The sequence below is a fragment of the Oculina patagonica genome, chromosome 12 (assembly GCF_052425735.1).
Source record: "Oculina patagonica isolate OP01 chromosome 12, crgOcupat, whole genome shotgun sequence".
NCBI lineage: Eukaryota > Metazoa > Cnidaria > Anthozoa > Scleractinia > Oculinidae > Oculina > Oculina patagonica.
Genome location: NC_135769.1, coordinates 3,989,638 through 4,007,656, shown reverse-complemented (window position 1 = coordinate 4,007,656; position 18,019 = coordinate 3,989,638). Strand labels below are relative to the sequence as shown.

Here is an 18,019-nt window from a genome sequence, read left to right as displayed (position 1 = left end):
TCGGCGTAAGTCTAGTCTTACAATCTCTGTGAAACCTGCCCTATCAAACTCACTTTCCCGCCGAAGGCTCTTGAGGTATATAAAAAACGAAAAAACTCATCAACTCTCGCACGATCTCAACTGCCTAGATCTATATCCTACTCGAAATCAAAGGAATCTTATGACCAATCACAGCCCGGCAAGCGTACTGAAAAACCAATAGAACTCAAGAGAAATATACAATCGGCTAAAAAAAAAACCAGCGCGGAAAAATACGCAATCGTTGGCAAGCGCGCGGTAACGGGCGATTGGTTCTTGCTTTGATGTGTGACAGGATACTGAGGATAGTGAAGTCAGAACAGAATGTTTGCTCTGATTGATAAAAAACCTTGCACGACTTTTTGTTTGTTTTGCTTTTAGTCACCCAACTCAACAAAAGTAAACAGATTACTTTCCACAGTCGCCTGCAAACCGTTCTAATTCCCAAATCAATCAGCAGATGGTAACTATTGTAAGATTAAAGAATGACATACCTCGTACTTATCACTCAGTGCTAACATTTCCGTGACTTCATCCAGACTGAGGCTGCGTGTATCCAGCACACCGCTGTACAGATAACCAAGAAACTTGTGGAATAAACATGGACTCGTGTCTGGAACTAAGATCCGCCTGCAAGTTACAGTTTGTAAGATAACAAAGGAAATCATTAGTAAAAGACAAGATCGATTTTATTCTCGAGTCAAGATCTTTACTAAGAAGAATAATAGGTGCACTTCTTAAAGAAGCAACGTCATGGAAATTGCTGATTTTTGGTACTGGAAACTGTTCTGGATATAAGTGGTAGGCAACGTACCCAATGAAAAAAACATCGAAAGAAGGATACATTTTAAAGAATCTCAGTAAAGAAGGATATAATCTTAAGTTACTGAAAGAAATCTAGCCACGGCTATAAATATCAATTATTATTGTTTGTTTGTTTTTGAAGACGCCCGGAAACGACTTGAAAAGTCGAGCCTCTATTTTTAAAGTCGTAACCCATTTCCATCCTAGCCATCCGCAGCCAAAAACGCTTTTTAACAGTTCCAATGCTCTAATATAGCAAGTGTTAATAAAACTGGACCGTTATTTTTATGTTTCCTAAGAAACAAAAAATGTATTTTAGCTGTTCAAAAATCTGTTAAAATCAAATTAAATCACAGCTCACGGACCTTTCAATGGATTCCTTCATTCCACTTAGTAGTGCTCTTCTAAACCAAACACAACGTGTCGCCACAATCACTCGATGTGCAGGAATCTCTAAAGAGTTCTGTTCACTGATTCGTTTACATTCAGCACAAGTGGCGTTATGAGATAAGTCTGTTTTGTCTAAAATAAATCGCATGTCAGCATGATCTCCAGATATCAATAGTTGCATGACTGAGTGTGCCAGGGGGCTCTTATCTCCGGGCGGACAAGTGATAACTGACTCCACGCGAGCAGTGGCCTTCTGTAAAAAAAAAAAAAAAAAAAACACACACACAGAAGAAAACCAGGAGTAAATACACCAAAACCTTTATTGCCAATGCTATGTTGAAGTATAGGTGGTTTCCAAAAAAGAGCCAGGTTGGGTGACAGAACATAAGATACTTAACATAAAACTATTTGTCCTCAATTCTCAGGTCTAAGTACAAGTTATTTCGTACTCGAGTTATTCGTCAAATATGTTTCACGCAAATAAAAATAAAATAGAGAGCACAGTATCATTGTAGGAAACGCTATAGTTGGAGCCCAACTGTTTAGCTTGTTAAAAATCGCAGGATAAGGCATTTTTTTAAGAAAACGTGACAGCCTTCTGGCGGCCAAAAAATTTTTCTTTGTCCATCTCGTGTGGCGCGAAACTCCGAAATTCAAAATGCTATATCATTATAGACGGCGAATGCTATCGAGCTTAAAACCTTCAACAGGATATATATTCACAAAGGACGTTCTAATAGCCAGTCCCCAAGGATAAAAAGTCTTAGGTAAAAGTCCTTGTCGGATTCTGGGTTTAAGACATTTGTGATGACGTCACGTTAAAACCAAGAATTCCTGAAAGAAGAGGTCCTAGTCTGGGTGACGACTTTAAAAGGTGAATTTGTTGGGGATTTTTTAAGAAAGAGAGTTTTATCATAGAACATTTGTGGAGCATGGATTTATGCCGCTATGGGCTACTATATGTGTGCAACTAAATCTTTTTCGGCCACAGAAAATAACTTTCACGAATAAGCCAATGCCAAATTCCTTTCAATAATAAGCCCTTCTCAAAAAAGTCGCCCTCACGGAAATAAGAATCTTAAACAAAACTACTTGTAAGCTAGGAACTAATTATTGGACATTTGTGGTGTATCATTGATAGTACCCCCATTTGTCTTTCATTTGGGATCAGTTAAATTAATTTTATTTGACACTTAAAAAAGTACCTTTGGTGGAGCTGTATACGTATTCTCTGCTTTGTCCTCATTACAACTTTCCTTCAGAAAACCAAGTTCTCGAGCAAGATTGTTGAATTCTTCTTCATGCACTAGACTGATGGTTTGGTCTATTACTGGCTCAAGAATGTCTTTGTTTGCTAACACTTTTCGTAAGCTCAGACTCTGTATGAAAAAGTTGGAAAAGTTTATTTAACCTGAATCCAGGAAAGGTTGTTCTGACTTAAAAAAAATGACTTTACGCTTGGGTGGCAAGTGGGGCAACTGAAAGTGAAAGTGAAAAGGAGCACGAGACGGGAAAGGTTACACTAATATTCTTTCTTGTGTTGAAATAAAGTTGTTGTTGTTGTCATTGCTGTCTCCCCTTCTTTCGCCCCACTTTCTCACTGTTCTCGTTTCCAGTCTTTCCCCCCTCTTTCCGCACTCCCCGTGCAAAAAAGATGCTAATATGTTGTTATAAGGCAACTGTCAAAATAACTTGTTACTGAGCCTTAATTGATTCTCACTGAGATGCGCCTTGGTAGCGTCAATTAATCGGGAGGCAAAGTGGCCACACAACGCTGTATCGACAGGCCCCAGTTCAAGTTCATGTTTAACCCTCACACGTACGGTGTTTATCTTCACCCAGGACTGTAGTATGAATAAACGCTAAAGGTAACCTGTTACGTTCTAGCAAGTACGTAGCAATACTACCATCATAACTGAAAAATAGACAAAACTTTTTCATGACAATTTACGAGAACAAACAAAGTTTTGCCAATCATTATTGAACAAATAAACCACTTGCCTTACCACAAATGACATCCATTCTTTATACAAATACTTCCACTGCTTCCACGGCAGCTTTTTTTCAAATATTTTTGGGAATTTATGAAGAGTCTGAATATGATCTGGAATCTGCACCAAAAAACAAAAATAACTTGTTAAATTACTTCCCAATACATTTGGGTGCCACAAACACGATCCCTTCCCCTCCAAAAACATAGAATTTATTTGCTTAACCAATAAATCACTACCTGACACTCACTCCTCAGGTCCAACCCTGCACCCCCGGGCCCCCTCACGCTACTAAATGGGAAGAGTCTTACAAATGTGCGAGGCGCAAGGCGTGCAACACAGGGCGGCGAGGCATGCGAGGCAGAAATCCCTACTCCAGATAAAAACGCTAACCGCAACCTACCTTAGCTAACTGTAGCCTAACCGTAGTGCCAGTTAGGCTAACCAAAGTGCTTTGTAGGCTAACCGGAATGGATCGTATGCCTTGCTGCTTTTCGCACTTTGCAATGACCCAAATGAGAACTGGGATTTGGACAAATTTTCACTTACAGTGAAATGAAATTTGGGTCACTTGGACTGGGAACCACAAACAAAAAAACCAAAGACCTAGGACTGGGATTTCGAAACTTTGGGAAAACAGTAGACTGGGAAATAGGATTTAAGCAAAACTTGGGCTGGAAAATGGGATTTGTATCCCCTTTTCAGGACCCTCAAATAACCATCAATAGTTTTCATGGCCCAGCTGGATAACAACATTCCAAACGAAGTATTAGGGAGAGTTTCAACACTTACCTCTAGCATTAAGTTATCCATGGTCTTCACCACAGACCTCAGTCTTTGCTCTTCTGACAAAGAAGTAAAATGTTCCCTAAAATGGTCAAAGAAATGTGTTCAATTAATCTGTAACTGCCGAATTTATTATGTTCTTAACATTTTATTTTCCACTTTTACTTAAATTGCCTAACGTGTTTCCAATGAGGAGCGTCCTCTTAGGGTCAGCCAATGACTTGATCAGTGCACAGGCTTGCTTGTGGCTTGGGCCTTTCATGGCACTGTCATCCCACTTGAAAAAAAAAAAAACAAAAAAAAACCCAAAAAAAAAAAAAAATAATCAAAAATACGTACTTATCTTCTGGAATTTGGCAAGCCGTTGTGCTACTCACAAGATAACACTAATTGATCATGACTTGAGAATTCAAGGTTTTATCCGTAATCAGTAGCATGAAGTGACAAGGAGTATTTCTACTAAGCCCTCGAGGGGATGCTAGTCCATTACAGGGTTACCCCCAGCAGTAAATTTGTCAGTACCCATTTATACACCTGGGTGAAGAGAGGCACTATGAGAGCAAAGCGTCCTGCCCATGAACACAATGCACCAAAAAAAAAAAAAAAAACCAAACCACCAAAAAAACCACCTACCCAAAAAAGTTGGCAGGTATACAATGTGACCCTGGCCAGGGCTCCAACCGAAACTGCTCAATCCAGCATGCTAACAATTAGGCCACCGCCCCTCCCCAAATACATGCCAGATGTCTCACCTTTTTTGTAATAAAAACACAAGCGAGGATGAAACCTTGTCATGAAATCTCTTTAATGTTATAACTTCTCTCAAGTGGACTGCCTAGAAAAATTTTTTATTAATAAAAAAATATATAATTAAAAATGCATCACAAAAAAGTTGAAATTTTAAAACCTATGTATAATAAATGACATAATTATGTCAGGCAGGTATGTCATTTCACTGAAAAATAAAAAATTTGTAACATATTATTGATACAGTGGAACCCATAAATTAATAATCTTTGAAAAATAAATTGCATTTTTGGGGGGTTTAGAGGTATACTCACATTTCTGAGTGTTCTACTCAAAGAAGTAGCCATCTTTGGGAGGTGTGTTTTTGTTTTGTGATCTTTGTCTGCTTTCCTAGTAATTGTTTCCAGAGCAAGATTGGCATCACTACCAAGCTGACTGGATGTCAACCACATCTTCTCAATCTTGTCCAGGAAAAACAAAACCTCATGTTACAACCAACAGGATCTTACAAAAGTCTAGTCACTCTTCAGTTATCTGGCACTCACTGTTTCTGTACCATGATTGAAGCACCTTGCCACTACTTGGAGAGACCCTACATATCCAGTGTGGGGTGGGCAGAGGGTTGGTGGGTGGAGAGAGGCCCTACATACCTGGTGAGAGGTGGAAAAGGGTGCCTGGATGGAAAGAAACTCTAATTACCTTGTGATAGGTGAGATAAGGAGGAGGGATGAAGAGATGCCCTATGTACCTGGTAAGAGGTGGAGAATGTGTGACTGGGTGGATAGAAACCCTGTGGTTGAGAGTGTCTCTATGTTGGAGGGTGACCCTATGGTGGAGAGAAACCATACAAAGGGTGACTGGGTACCTTGCGATAGGGGAGAAAGGGAGGCTGGATGGAGAGGTGCCCTATATGCACCTGGTACGAGGTGGAGAATGGGTGACTGGGTGGAGAGAAACCCTGTGGTAGAGAGTGGCCCTATGTTGCATGTGAGGGTGACCCTATGGTGGAGAGAAACCATACAAAGGGTGAATGGGTTTAGAGAGAGGCCCAACACATCTTAGAGATCTGGAGAAAGGTGGAGTTGGGGTGGCTGGGTGAAAAGAGACCATACACACCACAACAAAAATTTTAGAAATTCCAGTTAATGCACAAACCTCAGGAATAAGACACAGAGCCATTTCTTCCTTCTCAGAGTCACTGAGTCCAGACAAGGCACCTTGGAAAATGACCAAAAACTTCTCCACTAATTCCACAAAAGAAGGCAACCTGGAGGCAACAGCAATTTAATATGTGACCAGTTCATTCTATAACAATAACTAAGCTTTCATGGTACCGGGGTAATAAATTTTTGGTCTCTTTTAGAATTTGAAAGATGCATAAATTTTAATTATTGGTCCTGGAACAACCCTTGTAAAAATTTTACCGCGATCGTGCCGCGTTTTTGGCCGCCGCGGTTGGCGCGATCGCGCCGCGATTGAGCTTGGATCGCACCGCGATTCGTGCCGCGATTTGCGCCGCGTTTTTGGCCACCACGATTGGCGCGATCGCGCCGCGATTGAGCTTGGATCGCGCCGCGATCGGCTTGGATCGCGCCGCGTTTTTGGCCGCCGCGATTCTCGCATCGCGCCGCGATTTGGCTTGAATCGCGCCGCGATCGCGCCTAAATCTATAAATTTAAAAACAATTATCTTGGCGTTTTGCATACCGACAAAACAAACACACAGACTGTATCGAAACAACATCATTTATTTACAGAAGCTTACAGAAAAAGACGGCCAGTTTCGCTGCCGAGCACAATTAAATTTCGCAAAGCCGGAGAGCGTGATTGAGTCTTTAGTTTACAAGCAAATAAGTGAACAGTTCTTCTGTAAAATGTGAACAACACATACATAACGGCAACTAACCTTTTACTCGTGCTCAAGCGAAAGAAGATGAAATGATGTGATCTACCAAACGAGCGAACTATCTCTTGCATCTGCGAAGTAGCCGAACCGTCGAAGATGCGCTTTCTTTTCCCCGAAGCTTTTTTAAATAATACAACATTTAAGTCCCAAGCATCAACAGGTACAACTTTGCATTGAATGGTCCTTACCGTCAAAATGTTTTCCTCTTTCCACTGTTCGAGTTTTGCATTTTTTTTTATATTCACAGTTTAGCTGTAGTTCAGTCAACAAAGTCCATGACGAAGCGACGAAGCGCTAGCTGTTGAAATTATAAACAAGCAGTCGCTTGAATTAACAAAACAAATTCTAGCAGTTTTCACAGAGACGCTTTTCCCTCAAGTTAGGTCGCTTCTAAACTCTTGTTATAAACAGAAGCAGCTAAAAAAGAACACATTTTTCCAGTCCTGATTGTGAAGAGAAAACATACCAACTTTCTCGAAATAAAATTTCTTTTCTGCTTGGGATGGCGTAGCGATTGCGTGTACTATGCACTACGTGACCTAACTCAGCCAATCGTAACGCTCAGTTCACGACACCTTGCGGCAAAAGGCGGGAAAGGACTTCGATGTGTGTGGTCTACGATCGTGGTCTACGGGAAGGTAAATATAAAGCTCTAAAAAAAGCTCATTCTGACAGCCTCTTCGGAGCCACAATTAAATTAAATGCCATATAGAGGATTTTTCAATGCAAAAAACGCAATTGCAGGGAATTCCTGATTGTATTTGCATTTGAAGAAAATGGCCGACAGAAATTTGTCATTGGATTGCACAAAGGTATTAAGGCTCCTCAAAGATAAGAAAAGAAAGAAACAAAGTGTTTGAAAAGATTAAAAAACGGACTGTTAAGAAATAAAAATTCTTATCTTTTAATTTATCTTTACTCATTATCACGCGCCGCTTTGTCGCGCCAGTTCGTCTAGACTAAAACTAAATAAAACTTTTCTCGTGGGAATCACGTCCTCACGGCTCACCGTCACGTAATAAAATGTTTTTCGACATTTTAAATCAAACTAGTTTTATAACTACTTTGATTAGTACTTTAATTTTTGTTTCATCAATACAAGTCATGATTTGCGTTACGACCACAGCATGATTTGTGAGAGTTTCAAAGCATATTGACTTTCTCCCGGTGATTGAGAAGTGAGTTCTCGCCGGGAACACTTCCCGAGATTTATTCCAGCCCCCCAAATCGCGGTGCGGTGGTAATCAATCGCGCCGCGATCGCACTCATCACGCCGCGATCGCGACTATCGCGGCAATCGCGGCGCGATCGCAACTATCGCGGCGCGTTCGCGTTCATTTACAATCGCGTCACGCACGATCGCGTCGCGATGACAACAAATCGCGGCGCGATCGCGTCAGTCGCGGCGCGATCGCGACATTCGCGGCGCGATCGCGGTAAAATTTTTACAAGGGAAGATATTAGTATTAGATTCAAGAACACCAAAGTATTGTTTGCATGTTGCAATTGTTATAAATTATCTTATACCTTTTTCTACAGTGTTGAATTATTTCTTGCCTTTCTTCTCTTGATAAGTCAGACTTGTGTTTGGTAAATATGTCACAGAGCAAAACAAACTTTAATGTTCCTGGTATAAAAGGACAAAATATCAGAAAAACAAAATTAACAACTTTTCTATAATAAATTAAAACCTTTATAACGGTTTGAAAATAGTGTTTGTGTGGAGGTGTCCACTTTGAAGAGGTGTCCATTTCATTATTATAATTAGTATATTATACTAAAACAGTGGATAGTGCTTTTGGTGCGCACTGATTGGCTACTCAAACTCGGAATATCCTTTGCTATTCACCTCCGAGCAACGTGCCCACGAAAATTGTAATCTTTGAAGGGGAAAAACTAGTAGTCAAAAATCATTCTTTCGGGCTATATCATCTCACTGTTTTAGTATACACCAAAACAACTATTCACCTCAGTGTCCGTGGCTAGTGGTGGATGTTTACATTGCCACTTCGCAGCTCGGTAAATATATCCACCACTAGCCACCTCCACTTTGGTGAATACTTGTTAAATATTTACTTGATGAGGTTATACAATTAAAAAATCAAAAATTCAAAGAATGGATTCTGTCAAAAAAAGTACCTTAATTTGAAGTGGCTTGTAAGCCGTTTGAAAGAAAGCTCAGTCAGTAGTAAGACACTGATAAGACATGCATGTACTGGTTTCCTAGACACAACTTTATCATGTATCATCTGCAGTTTTTTAAATTGTGTATCATGACATGTTTTTACATGTATTCATACCTATAGCCAGTTTCCTTAGCACCATCTTAGTTACATCAGTAATTTTTGAAGGATCAATTCTTTGGAGATGCCCACAACTGACAGTTTGAGTGCAAAGACCTGCAGTAAGGGTTTCCACCATTTGTAAGACATACTCCATTATACTGTATAGTTCACTCACTAGGCCTCTAATCCCTGCAAGGAAAAGAAAAACAGGAGGGGAAAAATAAACCTGCCATGAAATAATAATATAAAATTAATTATTCTGTATAGAATGGTTTGATTTGTGGAATTAAAGCAAGTGGCATATAGCAGCACCCAGGCATATAATATAATCAGGAATTTCAAAATGTTTTGAAGTAGGTGTCGGCAACTGGAAGAGGAGACGGCTGTCACAATGCCGAGCTTGCTTGTCACAAGCTGATTGCTATGACCGGAGTAACTAGCGACACAAAATCAAGTGGCCCACAGAAAACCAGCAGTCACTGGCTTGATCTGAAAACCCTGATATAATGGTACAGAAATGATTATTAGAATGACAGTGATTAACCATCTGGGTAAAAGATCTTTTGAATAGCTTGATGCAAAACTATGCTTAGTGACTTTTTGGATGAAAAATCGTTTTTTCTTTCAAACGCGCCTGAATTTTTGCTCAAACGTGCCTGAATTTTTGCGTGTGGTCTTCGATTAAATAGAAAATCATTGTCCTTTTTTTGGGGGGGGGGGGAATTTATTCGCTCGCTCAAAAACGGGATCTGGAAATGAATTTCTTTTCTTCTTTCTTTGTTGTTCTGGTGGTTTAATTTGCTATTACAGTGTACTATGTGCCCCCCCCCCCCCCTGGATATTCCATAATTATGACATTTATTTCTGGGATCATTATGCTGTGTTCTCAAGCAAGACACTTTACTCTCACACAGGGTTCACACCCTGTTTCACAATCAATTTTCCAGTACTTTTCCAGGATATTTCAAGGACTCAGGTTGATTTTTCAGGACTCTAAAATTCACATTAATCCTTTTACTCCCAAGATCTCAATATTATTTCTCCTTATTGTCTGTACATTTCTTATAATGTCAGTTCTAAGAATTCAGTTGTTTTTTGAGTTTAACAGATTTCAAAAACTTTCCAGGACTGGTAGTCTTTTTCCAGGACAAAGTGCCACAATAAAATTCCATGACTTTCCAGGACCCATACGAACCCTGCTCACAGCATGTTCCTATCTCCACAAAGGAGTATAAACAAGTGCCAGAAAATTGTTTGGGCAACTTGACAAAATGCTAAGGTATTCAACCTGTAGCGGTGACAGTGACTTCTTATGTATCGTCAAGGAAGGGGGGGGGGGGACTACTACATGTTATTGAAAATTGCATAAAGGCCTAAAAATAACTTGTTTACTGTTTGACTTACTATTTTTCACAGCTGTTGCTTCAAGAAACTCTGTACATAAATCTCCCAAATTCCCAATATCCTTCCCATTCAATTGTACAATTCTTAACAGCTGCCTTGCAGTTTCATCTGTGATGTTACTTGGCAAAGAGCAAGTGTACAGATAGTGCAATAATGCATACAGCACATCTGAAGGCAGACCCTCCAGGAAAGGAGGAATTTTGTCCCATTTGTAGATATCAGCAAAGAAACAAGAAAGGATTGTCTTGTGAGCTAGAAACTGAAAAACAAAAGAATAAACATAAAACATACACCGATCAGTTATTAATTTAATACTAATTAGACTCAGGGATGTAGCTAAGAAAACACTAAGCCGGCTCATTAACAAGCCCAGCTGGCTTTTCTGGCCTTGGGAGCACTAAAAGTTTACCTAAGTCTTTGTTTTCATGAGAAATTTCAGCCAGATTTAAGTTCTCTTTCAGCCGGTGAAATTAGCCGGCAACTGGCCCTTAGCGACATCCCTGTAGACTGGGCCAAGCACAATTAAATCAGTTCAGGGTGAGGGAATTTTAAAATCAGCCAAGCAGAAACAGTATGTCAATCAGGTCAATTTGTAATCATGAGCATGCTAAGACTGGTCTCTGAATTGTACGATTCTTGGTGACGGTCCACTTAAAATACAACAAAAGTTGAGTTTAGAGAGACTGTGACAACCTCTTTTTAGCAGAAAAGTCACTGATATGTACCAGCTTTACAAAAAAAAGCAAGAAAGGACCGATTTAATTTCATGTAATTGCCAAGCAAATTAAGGACAAAAATGAATAATATACTAACAGAGTAGTTTTAAAATAAACACCTTTTCACCATTACTGGCAATAAATGTGATATCAGTGAAAAAGCCTTCCTTCAATGCAGGTAGCAGAGAGTATGGATGACGTGAAAGATTATCTGAATCCAATTCATTCACCTGAATTAAAAGAATATATATTAAACATAATTTTATTATTTAAATTATGAATCTTAAAAATTATGTTTATTTTTAGCAGACTATGAGGAAACAACAGCACACTATCCAAAAAACACTATAATATTGTATAAAACATAAATAGAAATTAAGCACTATCCACTGCCAATTAAATAGTTAAGGGAGGCATGATGGCCTAATGGTTTGTGCCTTATTTAGACTCCAGACTTAGCAGTCCGGATTCAAGCCTTGGCTTGGGGTCATTTTGTCGTGTTCTTCAGCAAGACACTTTACTCTCACAGTGCCTCTCTCCATCCAGGTGTACAAATCGGTACCAATGAATTAAATGCTGGGGGTAACCCTGTTATGGATCAGAATCTCATCCAGGGGGGAATAGAAATTTATACTCCTAGTCGCTTTATGCTACTGAAACTGGGATAAGCTCCAGCCTGATGGGCCAGTAGGCCTGAATGCATACTTTACCTATTGACATTTACATTTACCTATTGACATTTTTGTTCCCCCTAGCTGACTAATTTGGCACAAGAGCTGCCTCCTAAAAACACAAGCTACCGATATATGCTATCCACTTGATAGTGATTTATCCAGTGGAGAGTGTTATCCTAACCTCCTCTGCAGGCAACTCCACTGCTGAGAAAAGACTATGAACAAACAGGAGGGAGGTGAACGGCATGTCTTTCACATTCCTAGTCACCTCCCTTTCATTTGTTTCTAGTCTTCTCTCAGCAGTGGAGTTGCCTGCGGAGAAGGCTAGGACTATCAAGGCTTTGAGAAAATAAGTGTGGACCATGTGTTGCTCTCTATTATTAGTGGCTAGTGACCAGTGGCATGCAATATGAACTGACCAACTATCTAACTTTCAATATTTCTGAAACATAAGCTACAATGGAATGCAGTTGTTGGTTTCGATATTTTCTGTCTGATACATAAACTGGATCACAGTTTTACCCTCCAAGTCTGGGGTTGGACAGGTTTTCTAAAATTATGTTTTAATTAGCAATTTTTCAAAGTAATTTTTGCATGAGAAATATGGGCCTGGGATGGGGCACCCTTAGCCCTAGGAGAGTACCTCCACTTAAAACATTGTGCACATCTTAAGATCAGTGCCTTTACCTTTTGACAGCACAGCTTTAGATGCCTGTCATAACACAAGACTAGTTGGCTTGACTCAAGTGTACACTGGAGGGATCAGTAAACAAGCACAAGAGGTTAGCTAATATTTTGGATGAGAAACTGTTGTTTAAAGGGAAAACGAAAGTTACAGGTCGAAAGAGGCAAGGTTTGTAAAAGAAGGAAGGAAGGATGGATGGATGCAAGGAGAGAGGAAGGGGGAGAGGGGGTAAGGAAGGAAAGGGAGAGAGGGAGGAAGGGAAGGGGGGAGGGAGAAAGGGAAAAAGAGAATGAAAGAACATCGATTGTAATTGTGTTATTACCTATACTTACTTTCAATGCAATTTTATCTACATTATTGCCATAACAAACCAACTCTCCTGAAAAACTGTCAAACTGCAAAAAAGAAAAACAACATTAGTTGTTAACTAATGTTGTAGTCAGTAAAGAAATGTTTTTAAGTCTTAAAAATCAAGGGCTTAAGTTCACAGTCTGTCAATTCAAAAACCACCAGATTAAATGTCAATTCAAAGTATAATTGAAAATCTTCAAATTAGATAGCCCACCCATTTACACAATGTTGATAAATTTAAAGGTGAGATTTCAAAATATTTTAAGCCCAAAGGGATGTAGCTAAGAAAACACTTAGCCGGCACATCAACAAGCCCAGCTGGCCTTTTTGGCCTTAGCAGCTCTCAAAGTTTACCTAGTAAGTCTTTCTTTTCATGTGAAATTTCAGCTGGATTTAAGTTCTCTTTTTTTTTAGCCGGTGAAATTGGCCAGCAGCCGGCCCTTAGCATCAAAACTGGCCCCTTTCAGTGAGATATTTATTACCGGTAACCCACTTTTTACTTTAAATTAGTAACCCATGCTACGAAATGGATAAAGTAAAATTTTTCTTCATCTCAGCTGAAACATAAATAAAAACACTAACCACAAAGGTTTCACAGGAGAAGAAAGGAAGAGTTTCTTGTTCTGAAGCAGGTGGCACTTTCCAGATCAGATCTCCACCTTCTTCCAAATGGAATTGTACACTGAGAAACAGCAACAAAAATGAATACCTTCATATGCACATTTTCATGTAGATGTATATGTACATACCATATATAGCCAGTGAGTTTGGGAAAATCCCACCCCATTCTCGTCCCCATAGTCCTTTTTCATTTCTCTCAGCCAGCAAGGCCTTGGCAGGAGAAATGAAGGGCTCTGGTGACATAGGATTTTTGAATTAGTTCCAATTATTCTGACTGGTTGTTTGAAACAAAGGAATCTTGAATGAAGGTCAAAAATGTAATCTTATGGCTCTCTCACATTTGTACAAAGTATATATAAACATCACAACTGTATACGTGGCATCTAGGACTGGAAATGCTGTGTCTCCAGAGCCTTGCGTTTCTTGTGCCAAAGCCCTTCTGGCAAATTGAGAGGCAAAAATAGCGATGGGGACAAGAAAGGTCTGACCTTTGTGTAAATCCAAGAAAATAAAGGGATATACATTCATGTCTAAGTAGATCACTAATCTAAATAATCTCTTGAGTGCATTTTACTTTCTTGAGCAGTCTGATGGTGTGAAAAAGTTTGAAAATAGTGTCCTCAGTTACCACTGCACATAATTTCAGTTATTGAGTTACTGTGCAAAACAGTATGGCCATTTCCAAAAATAAGGCCGTGTTCACACTTAGTGCAACAGCACTGGTACCTGAGCACCGGCAAAAAAATAGATTCATGTTCACACACAGAAAATCAATGAAAGTATCCAAGTACATTAATAAAAGTGCCTGAGTACAAGGTCAAGACCTTGTACTCCATGCCCGAATCCTGGCACAGGTACTTGAAAAAAAAAGCATGCTCATATTAGTGGCCAGCAAGAACTGTATTCAAGCACCATGCACCATGCATTACGTGTGAACATAGCCTAAATCTAATTCAAAGGCCCATTAAGCAGGGCAAAGTCATGTATAAGAGGGGTTGTATTGGTGGCAAATTTTGATCTTTAAAATATTTCTGAAGAGGTAATAGGGAAGAAGTTGGCTCTTTCCTAATGGTGTGAAGAAAAATCAAGTTATTTCTTGGAGGGAGTGCAACATGTCAGCACACAGTTTCTTTTAAATTACAGGAACTTGTCATGTACATGAATCCATATCCTAGGGGGGGGGGGTCTTGTGTCACTTGTCTTAATTTGAAAATGTTCTGTATCGCTGTTTAATTTCATCGCTTTTCATGTCGCTACTGGTGATTAAATTGAAATTGCTTGTCCCTGTCGGAATTTAAGTTTTTTCATAAGGGTTGTCGTTTGTCACAATTTTATTTTATGTGCTGTTGCTACTTTTTGGGTCATGTTCATGTCGCTTGTCGGAATTTACCCTGGCGGGGCCTATCTTTCAAAACCATAGAAGATTACAAGGAACAACTGTGCACAACACATAATACCAAATTCTGGATTGCAGCATTAAAATTTAAACGGCTTTATATTAAACTGTGTTTGAATATTATAACTTGGTTATCTAGTCTAAAATTATGACCCAGATAATTGCCAGCTAATAATTACAGTGCGGACACTCGAACCGTGAACACCAAGGCCTTTTTTCCCGCTTTTATGCCATCATCCAATCACGAGGTGACTTCATAACGAGGCTCGTACATTTATTGAGAGTGAAACATACCGATCATGGCTGACAAGAGTGAAATTTATATATAGCTCAAATCATTATCTCCAAGCATGAAATAAGAAAGACTTTCGCTCCAGTTCGAAAACAGAGGGTTCCGCTCACAAAGGTCACTGGCTTTAATACATGAAATCTGAGGATTTGGACTCGTTCTTCCGTGTATTAGAGGCCGAACTGAACAACATCAAAAAGAAAAGCCTGTGTAATGATTTCAACTCTTGTAAGCTAAAGGAAAAAACACCCAGAATTGATTATCGATAATTGCACCATACAGCGTGAACTAAAGGAAGTTGAATAATAGTATACGAAAGCAAAGAGCGAAATATTTAGCGCTTCCCGCCAACGAACTAAATCAAGGTTCTTTGCTATTTATGCGACCACGTCAATATAAAGAAACAGAACCCAGCGAAATATTTGCATCGTTCTGCCTTGGATAGAGAACCTGTTAGAGACTTGATGATTCTTCAGCGACGGGTTCAGCGAGCGCTGCGAAATAAACTTCTATTAGAGGAAAATTATGACTGGAGATTGCCAAGTGTTATCGAAGAGAATAAACATGGAATTGTTGACCCTCTCCGATTGCAGTGAGCGGAAAAAAGGAATGCATGCAAATGGTAAAATTGTACTTTACTCATGTTATGCTGCAGTAAACTGCGTTTGATATGTTCCCTGTTGTGTTTTTATTTTTGCGTGTTTTCATTTCGGCTTCAAATAATGTGCCGGTACACTGTAATTAGTTCAGACATTAGTTCATGCATTTCCGGTTGTGATTGTGCTGTACAAAAATAAAGTTTGACTTTTAGACTACTAGAACGTGACAATAAGGTTGAATCAGAACAGAATCTATTTAAAAAAGTTTAATTTGTAATATACATTCTGTTTCTTATTGCGCTTGTAGGAAACTTACATTTGTGTAGCAACAAGAGCGAGTTTATTTGCTCCCACAGATAGCAACAGAATCAGACATATCCGTGTTTTCTAAAGTATGCTATTCGCTGGACTTATTTTGAATCAGAACAATTTCTATTCTATTCAATTAAGTTTTGTTCTATCTTGTCTAATCTGCGCCTGCATTTGAAGAAAATCTATGTTGTTTAGCCATGCTAGCAGCAAGAGTGAGTTTATTTGTTTTAATTCATGTGTAAGATAAAAATCTGAGTTGTCAGTCACGTAGCCGCATTTTCTGAAGTATGCGATTGAATTTGCTGGACTTACTTTGGACACAGCTTCGCTAATCTAACAACAACCGCTGTTGAATCTCACTTGTATACACGCTAGGTTTACATAATTTCTCTGATACCACATACCACATTCTCTGTTGACATTTTATTTTAAACCGGTGTTTTTCGCGGCCCAGCCAGAGATGAGTTGCTGTCTTCGTAAGATTGAACAACTTTATTTACACATCCGACACTAACTCGCATATTTTGTGAAATTTGTGTTTGCGAAAACCCTTGATGATGTAGATCAAGCATTCTTTCCCGATAAACTTGAGGCAGAGCTTTACCATTGTCGTGGCAGTAGATCCGTTGCTGTCGATGAACACCGAGTTTGCATTCACCTTTGCCGAACAGGAATAAAAAAGTCCCCGACGATGGCGATAAAATCTTGAAAGATAACTTGATTCTAGCGAAAAATATGTACGGTACTTTCCAGCGTAGTTAGCAGGCGCGTAGGCCATTTAACATTCGAAATATTGCCGAGTCGCTGACATTAAAAGAACTCACATTATATTTTCCCGCAACCGCTGTGATTGGACGGCACTTAAAAAATGTTAATCCTTTTGTTTATTAGAAGAGCTCTCATTGGCTAACCGTCAAAAAGGCCCAAAAAATGTCCAAGTGTTCATGGTTCGAGTGTCCGCACTGTAACATGACTACATGCTCAGAGAAAAGTCGAGAATACAGTCGAATCCCGATAACTCGAATCTTCAAGGGAAATCGAAAAAGGTTCGAGATATCGGGAGTTCGAGGTCTTCGAGTTATCGAGGGTAAAATAAGCTTAAGTAAGAAAATCGACCTGGAGGGGAATCAAAAAAGGTTCGAGTTACTGAGGGTTCGAGTTATCGGGATTCAACTGTATTTTAAACAATTTGAAACGTCTAAAAAATTTAAAGAGCAGCAGATAATCGTAACGTACCCTTCAACGGCTGGATAACAATCGTCCGACAGCCTACATGACACTATCTGCAAACATTCGAAGAAACTAGTTTAGTCAGCAGAATTGAAATGAAACCATAATTTCTCGATGGAAATATTCATAAATTACGTATTGGATGAGTTGATTTTCGTACCTCCCAACAGCCAAGTAGATCTTCTTCTGAAGGTTTTCTGTCAGAAAATGAGCTCATTATCTTTGATAAATTAAGCAGTTATTTTATAGCGGATGATGAGCTCCACATTTTCGCATTTCCCACTTAAAGCTGTACTTGACAATGTTTGACTGTTTTCATTTCTTCAAGGCATTCGATTTCTTGTTTCCAGATCCCACAGGCCACAGCTCTAATTTTCTTTTTGTCACGTGCAGGGGAGGGGCAGAGCACTCTGCGACGCCTGGCACTTTTTTTGTTCTGAATCATCCAACAAAAAAAAAATACAAATTCGCTTTTTTCACGATCCCATAATACATCTTGTTTTATTTAAATAACCCCCCAAAATTTTTGCATAAGCATTGTTTTCAATTTCTCTGGGGACGATTGCACGTCACTGTAAATCCCAAGAGAAATTGAAAACAATGCTTATGCAAAAATTTTGGGGGGTAAAGAAGATGTATTATGGGAACGGTGAAAACAGCGAATGGTTCTACAAACCATTCCGTAAATTCCATACATTCTCTATAAAAATGTAAATGTGCACAGTCCATACACAAACAGTTTGTCTGGGCTCCCTGTGTTCAGACACTATATTACCATGCGGCCATCCTCGTACCCAGGGTCTTCGTTCCCTTTGA

The 18,019-nt window shown here is 39.4% G+C and overlaps 2 protein-coding genes across 6 annotated transcripts in view; both read right to left on the bottom strand.

The window, feature by feature from the left end:
* The window catches only part of LOC144631724 (uncharacterized), a 68,828-nt gene that overhangs the window by 4,898 nt on the left and 45,911 nt on the right, over positions 1-18,019 (bottom strand). For 2 of the 5 annotated variants that reach the window (XM_078490249.1, XM_078490248.1), the window contains exons 10-17: positions 5,892-6,003; positions 5,051-5,197; positions 4,742-4,824; positions 3,996-4,071; positions 3,219-3,323; positions 2,418-2,591; positions 1,188-1,465; positions 513-648 (exon numbers count right to left, since the gene is read on the bottom strand). In XM_078490249.1, coding sequence (XP_078346375.1) covers positions 513-648; positions 1,188-1,465; positions 2,418-2,591; positions 3,219-3,323; positions 3,996-4,071; positions 4,742-4,824; positions 5,051-5,197; positions 5,892-6,003 — 1,111 coding nt within the window. Of the gene's footprint in view, positions 1-512; positions 649-1,187; positions 1,466-2,417; positions 2,592-3,218; positions 3,324-3,995; positions 4,072-4,741; positions 4,825-5,050; positions 5,198-5,891; positions 6,004-8,168; positions 8,269-8,941; positions 9,116-10,330; positions 10,590-11,165; positions 11,277-12,407; positions 12,474-12,737; positions 12,801-13,338; positions 13,439-17,209; positions 17,257-17,363; positions 17,532-18,019 lie in introns of those variants that run through there. The other 3 variants (XM_078490250.1, XM_078490251.1, XM_078490252.1) reach the window with 3 other exon arrangements.
* Positions 1-18,019, bottom strand: part of LOC144631881 (calcium-regulated heat-stable protein 1-like) — a 209,199-nt gene that overhangs the window by 160,414 nt on the left and 30,766 nt on the right. The gene's annotated exons all lie outside the window — the stretch shown is intronic.